At 34.5% G+C, this 6,894-nt stretch overlaps 1 protein-coding gene across 2 annotated transcripts; it reads right to left on the reverse strand.

Annotated features, from left to right (window-relative positions):
• Positions 1 to 1,417: 1,417 nt before the first annotated feature.
• On the reverse strand, positions 1,418 to 6,030 carry LOC113845962 (palmitoyl-acyl carrier protein thioesterase, chloroplastic-like). 2 transcript variants are annotated; one of them, XM_027473716.1, is made up of 7 exons: positions 5,747 to 6,030; positions 4,671 to 5,194; positions 4,396 to 4,529; positions 3,645 to 3,758; positions 3,107 to 3,275; positions 2,887 to 2,955; positions 1,418 to 2,243 (listed from the first exon to the last, which is right to left on the reverse strand). In XM_027473716.1, exons 2-7 carry the CDS (start codon positions 5,172 to 5,174, stop codon positions 1,974 to 1,976), a joined length of 1,260 nt encoding a protein of 419 aa, XP_027329517.1. In that variant the 5' UTR covers positions 5,175 to 5,194; positions 5,747 to 6,030; the 3' UTR covers positions 1,418 to 1,973. The 2 variants fall into 2 exon arrangements, with proteins under 2 accessions (XP_027329517.1, XP_027329518.1); XM_027473717.1 differs by having other exon boundaries at positions 1,562 to 2,243; positions 4,671 to 5,191; positions 5,746 to 5,784.
• Positions 6,031 to 6,894: the final 864 nt, after the last annotated feature.

The following is a 6,894-nucleotide window of genomic DNA, read 5'->3' on the forward strand; positions in this document are numbered from 1 at the left end:
AATCTAGTCATTTTGTTTAAGTATAAGCAAACTAGTTAAAGGTCTAATATTTTGTTAGATCCACAAATTTGCTCTTCTTTTCTCAACTATGCATTAAAATCTCATTTGTAAGCTTAGATGTAGCATTATTACATAACAAATAGTAATACATGTTAATTAGGTATTCTTTAACGCTTATCCATAACTAGTTTTTTACTTTACACTTCTAAATATTTATTACACATGATGCGTCCTTTTCTTGTATAAAAAATATTGCTTAAGTTAAAAAGTAAGCTTGCCTTTATTTTTATTTCATTTACATTGAGAGACAATTTCACAATTATTTATGCTCTCATGTGCTCTAAAACTTGTCCATGTGTGATGCTAATTACCACTATAGAACATGCACATGTACTATCTATGTCACTTCACCTTATTAACATCCTTATTTATGGAGTAGTGGAAGACTTGATCGTGATTAGTTCACTTGTCTTGAATCATATTTAGCAATATTTCAAAAGCCTAACTCTACTCATTGATTTAAGTATAACCAAATTGGTTAAAGGTCTAATTTTTTTATTAAATCCATAATTTGACTCTTCTTTCAATGATGCATTCAAATCTCACACATAAGCATAGGTGCAACATTATTACAAATAAATAGTAACTCATATTAATTAGGCCGTCTTTTTGCCTATCTATGACTAGATTTTTTTAACTTCTTAAATATTTACTCTATGTGATACACCTTTTCTTCTAGAAGAAATGTTGCTTAAGTTTTAAAAGTAGTCTCAACTTATTTTGATTCCATTAACATAAAGGATGATTTAACATTTATTTATGCTTTTATGTGCTCTAAATAATATTCACACATTAACTACTAGCAAGGAGTATGCGCATGTATTAGACAAATAAGAGTAAGTAATGAGTATGTACTATTTATGTCACTCTACCTTGCTAAGTAGTAAATATGTGTGTCACTCCACTTACATCCATATATATGAAGTAATAGAAGGCATAATTCTTATTTAAGAAAATGACAAAGTAACATTTTTTATGACACCAATTTTTTCAACTACACATTCATATCTCATATTAACTTAGCAATTACATCATTACAAATAATAATTTATAATAAATAAGTCATCTTTAATATCATTTTTCAACTATTTTTTTATCTTAAAATATTGTAATTAAAATATACATTTAATTCTTATAATTTATACTCACTTATAAACTAGCTCCTATACTTTAAAAAATTTACAATTTTTCTTACACAAATATTTTATTATTTTTCTTTCTATCTTTAACAATGCTATAAAAGTCAAAACTAAAGCATAACAAAATACATAAAAGTTAAAATAAATTAAAATGTAAATTTAAAAATTACTCAAGTTATGTTTTCATTCCCTTGCAAAAGAAATACCGCTTAATTTCAAAAGTAATCCCACTCTTATTTTTATTCCATTTATAATGGGAAAGTACCATGATTATTGCTCTTATGTGGATCGCAAACCCTACTACAATCCAGAGTATGCATTCGTATTAGACAAAAGCCAATCAAACCCACACCCAAGTTTTGAGCAATTACTTATTCTTGCCTTGCAGTTACACATACAATAATATTTGGCTTTTTTGGCATGTACATGAGGAAAATTGCATCTTTCTAATAAGGGAAAAGAGTGGAAAAAACGTTAGTAATATACATGCTTGGCCATTTCGATGAAACAATTAAATATTGATGACACCTAGCAGTAGCATAACCATAAATGAAATGGACGATGGAGCAGCGAGCGAGGGAGAGTAGTGCAGGAGATAAATACAATGAGAATGAGATTTGCTTTTACTTCCCCCTCCCCATTTTCTACCCGCCAAAGTAACACAAATTTCATACATTTAAGACACAGATCTGATAAAAACAAGCAAAGCTCTCCAAAGGTAGATCCAATCTGCACCTAGGAACTTGACGCCACTCAATTGATGCCAGCCAATATTCAGGTGCTTTCTGCTGGAACCTGACTCAAAACTGCAAAGTTGTTTACAGGTTTGGGCCTCCACTCAGTCCTACCCCTCACAATCTCAGAACCATCTTCAAGTCGAAGCAAGTGCTTGCACTCAACAAATCCACCGTCCGCTAAATTGCCTACATCAACACCAGAGACATCGGTCAGGGACTCCAGCACACTGTTCCTGCCACACTCCCTCCTGTACTCCAAAGTCATGGCACACAGTTCATGATTCTCCAAAAGTGGCTGTGGTGCACTCTGCAGCAGTCAAAGCACAATCCTTTGGTTAAGTGGCCTGATCAAAATCTAATAATACTTAACAAACATATCAACTTTTCTTCCCCTTAAAAGAACACATTAATCAAAAAGAGGAAAATATAAGTAAGACACTAAAGATTAAGCAAAGGAAAAGTGCTGCTCTATTTTCCCATCCACCATCGCATATCACTAAAGAACATGTTACAAGTTTCAAGCCACTTCAAACTGGGACAAACCACCTTACTTCCCACATGAGGCATCAAATGCCCACAATTATTCCACAATTAAAAGTTGTCTTCAAACAACTTTTCATTTGATGGAACTGGAAGTCTGGAACATGATCTTACCCAACACTTTCAGTAGCTAAACCTGCAAAAGCAATGATACTCGCACCTAAATTCCTGTTGAAAGAACAAACTAACTGTGCTTTGGCACACTATCACAGATCCAATGGTCTGAAGAGTGTCTTGAGAAGAAAGTGGGTGTCCCAGTCACCATTCAACTTGTCTTGCAATTTTCAAATTGTCAGGCACTCGGACCCTAGTCACACAAGCTCTAGTAATAAATCCCATCCACCCAGGCAGAAAGTCAGAGACCAAGAAGAAGGTTGGAATAAACATGAATACAAGAACAGAAAAACTACCTCAAGAATCCACCCAACGTACTTCACATTGTTAACATGCTGATTAACATCTAGATCACTCCACCTGGGCTGAAAATATACATACATTATATAATATAGTTAGAAAACAACAAAAACAACCAAGTCTTATCCTGCTATAACTAAGTATATAATATAATTAGAAAACATCTGATCTATTTTATAAAATAATCAACGGTAATAATTACAAGAGTTGACATACACTTAAACCAGTGCGTTTAAAATCAGCTGTATCATCAAGTTTATGTAGTTTTCTGTTATCCTCTTCCACAACCGGAGGAGAATCCACAAAATAAGGCTCTATCTCTCCTCTGACTTCTTCAGGAATTTTAGACAGTCTCCTTGTTAGTTTATTCATCATGACCCAAACACTGTAGAACAACAAAACAGAAACCAACAGATTAGAAAATGCTTATTAGTTACTAGCACCAAGATGCAGCATGTAGATGAGTTAATTTTTGCTTGTAGGTTCAGAAATTCTGACCCACAATCATGCATATACTTAACTCTATAATTCATTGCTGTACTTAAAATATATGCCTTTATCAAGATTTTCAAATGCATGAGAAAAGTGAACTGAACTGAATATTTTGATTTTCAATTGTGGCGTATTAGAAGTAGTAAATATAATAATGCATAACTTCGTACAAGCTTGTGAGATTGAAAACAGTGCCCAATCACCCAACATGCTACATGCAATAGAAGAAAGGAGGGATAAAGTTCCAAAAACTGATTCCTACCTGGAGGCTCTTGTCAAGATTTCACCAGTATTGATGTCACGCACAAGCCAATCACGACGCATACCATTCTTCCCTGAAGCAGAAACCCAGGTGTCTACTTGAACAACATCACCCCTGAAGCAAATATAGATTCAGTCAACTTCAGACGAACAGACTTAGAATATTCCACATTGATTATCATAATTTCTCCAACTTGTTTCCCAACGCTCATGCCAAACCAAATTAAAACATTTAGTCTTGAAGAGAGCAATATGCAAAGTGCACATGGTATAAGTTGCTTCCTCAGAAAAACTGTATCTGCAATTCAACTTTTTACCAAATAAGGTAAACAAAGTCTAACAGCCTTAAGGAAAAGGACTTCCCGTATTTCATCATGTATACAGATTATGTTTATAAGATCTATTACCATCCAAGAAGAATTTCATAAATATTAAAGAAGCAAAGTGCGTATTTGGATTAAATTATTTTAAAGAACCGTTTCTTTTTCTTTTTTACAACTTCCTGACATAGCTTTTGAAATATAAATAAATAAATTTAAGAACAATTCATAATCTATTGCCGAGCATGCTTTAAATCCCAAGTTCCCAACTATTATGCCATTTTGTGAAACAAGATGCATAAACAACAGAAGAAATGCACGAGTACTAAAACATGCAGCTAGATATTATAGTCATAGTAAAGATGATAACAGCTGAACATTGGACCCCTTAGCAATTCTGACATTAAAAAGAGGCGAGCCAGACTAACTTACCACGTAGGGTATCGATCAACCACAACCTGCATGCGTGTTACAACCCATATCAGGTTCTTTTTGCACATTTCAGGCGTTGAACCAAAGCCATCACCAAGAAGCCCAGCAGTCTTAACATGATTAAGTGCAGTTTCCTGTTGTTAAAACAAACAATTAACAAAAAAACACCAAGTTGCAGTTATCTGCTTTAGAATTTCAACCTGCACAGTGACTAAACCAACAACCAGATTGTCTCCAAAAGCATCATAATCAAAGTTTCATTCACATGAGCACACCTGCAAATGATTCATTAACGTCTCTATAGACGCGGTTCGATCGGCGCCAATCTCATATGACCTAATTGAAAAGTTTTGCCTGAAAACAAGCCCATCCTGGACAATCTTTCCTATACCAAAGGGATCAATGAGCATGTCGGGTCGCCTAGGCTTCCAATCGAGCATCATCCACTGCTTTTCGGCGGCAAGGAACACCGTCGTGATGGCGGCGAGAAGCATGCTCCAATCAGGTAACTGGTTGATGAAGGTCCTTGCCGGAGGAGGTGCTGAGGGAAAATCATCCTCAAGCTTCACGCTCTCCACAGGGGTAGCCACCACTGTTCCGTTAACCTTGGGAGGGGCTTGTGCATTTGCCTTCACGTGCAAGCCACCAGAAGAAACTTGTTTCGGTTTGAGTCCTCCAAGGTTCGCAGCGCGACCACCAAGTTTCTTCGCTTTTCCACCAGAATCTGCTGAAGGTGAAGTCACCGGGAAAAACGACGCCGTAGCAGCAGTTGCAACCATGATCTCTTAATTCTTCAGACCTGCATGAAAAGTTCAAAGTGATATTTAAATTTCTTCTTATGACTTCTCTCCTAATCTCCAATTTCAGATATTGATTAACAAATCTACAAAATTATATTTTAAAAGAATTAAAACACCGATATGAATTATATGTTACTGAATAATATGCCACGGAAGAAAGTGTACAGTGCAATTATGGTGAACATTTTTCAGACACTAATAAATTAGCGAATAAATATACAATAAATGCAAAGGCCGTGCAAAAGTCGGTGCAGATCTGACTTTTAATCTAGAAACCCCCGCAAACTAAGATTGTATTCGAGGCCCATTTTAAAAGAAAAAAAATCCAAAATTCACAGAAATTAAAATAATCTGCAGGAAAATTAAAGCCAAAAAGATTTCATGAGCTCCAATGCTCGTCGGAATGCAGAAAGGTGGGATTTCGTAAAAGCAAATTTAAAAGGAGAAAATGAAAGCAAGTTTAGAAAGGTGATTTAACGGGCGACGCAACGGCTAGAAATAGAGCAGAAGAGGAGACGAGAGAGGGAGGAAGAAAACGGTGCGTTTGGTACCTCACTGGAGCAAAGCAGAGAAGAAAAAAGAAAAGAAGAAAGGGAAGAGCTGAAACGGGGAGAGAAGAAGACCCCCTTATTCCCGTTGCGCACTTTCTCTCCTTCTTCTTCTTCTTCTTCTTCTTTTTTCTTCTTGGTTTTGTTGTCGTTATATTTTGGAAATGGAGGCCTAAATTTCTGGGTGGCGTTTTGTTATTTTTGAATTCGGAAAGTAAAAGGCAGAGAAATATTAATAATAATAAAAATAGGGTGTGTGTGATAGGGCCAGCGATTGTGTGAGTGGCACCGAATTAGCGCCCAGCCACTTTGTTATATACAATCCACCTGGCCCTCCCGCCCGCCTCTCTTTCAAAGTTCTCATTCCAAGTTCTATACTCTTCTATTCTCATATTTACCATATTGCCCTCCTTCTTTTTCTCCTCTTTTTCCTCCCTTTCTTTCTTTTTTCTTTATAAATACACGTGCGAGGCTGGAAGGAGCCACGTAGCTCCCTTTTTCTCTATTTTTTCATTAATTATTTATTTGAAAAATATTAGCATCCGTTAAATTTAGCAGTAAATAAATACAATATTTTCACCCATCGCTTTGATCGTTTGAACTGATACTTTTTAATTTTTAAAAGTTTAAAATCATAAGAATTTAAATTCTAGCATTTTAAATTTTGTCATTTATAAAATTGATTTTTTTAATTTTTTATTTATAAAATAAAACTTATCATAAAGGTGGAAAATTAACTTCGTATAATGCAATTTACTTTTTGAATCTTGATATTGTAATATTATTATTCAACTTTGTGAAATTGCAATTCATGGGAAAAAAAAAATCTATTTCAATGTTTACCATATTTTGTAACTTTGTTAAAATGATTGAAACTCATTAGAGTATGCTTTTGGAGAATTAATGTTAGATAAGAGAATTATTATGGGAATGATGTATTTAATATTTGTGGTGGAGGAAGAGAAGATGCAACATTGAAGCAGCATGGTAGATGGAAGGGAATTTTAAAAATCTCTTCTTTAACGGTAAAATTTTAAATTCACTCTCGCAAAATATTAATTTAAAATTCTCATCATTTAAAAAATTCCTTTGTTTAATATTAATTAAAACAAAACATTTCGTACAAAATCAATTTAAATCGTTTTTAAAAA

The sequence above is a fragment of the Abrus precatorius genome, unplaced genomic scaffold (assembly GCF_003935025.1).
Source record: "Abrus precatorius isolate BTA unplaced genomic scaffold, Abrus_2018 Scaffold8, whole genome shotgun sequence".
NCBI classification, from domain to species: domain Eukaryota; kingdom Viridiplantae; phylum Streptophyta; class Magnoliopsida; order Fabales; family Fabaceae; genus Abrus; species Abrus precatorius.

What these genes read in the sequence shown, in the direction of transcription:
- LOC113845962 (XM_027473716.1), bottom strand. Translation starts at nt 5,174, where the DNA reads ATGGTTGCAACTGCTGCTACGGCGTCGTTTTTCCCGGTGACTTCACCT. An exon ending in ATCTTGACAAGAGCCTCCAG is followed by an intron (nt 3,276 to 3,644) that starts GTAGGAATCAGT and finishes GTTGTTCTACAG; the next exon opens with TGTTTGGGTCATGATGAATA. An exon ending in ACGTTGGGTGGATTCTTGAG is followed by an intron (nt 2,244 to 2,886) that starts GTAGTTTTTCTG and finishes TGACTGCTGCAG; the next exon opens with AGTGCACCACAGCCACTTTT.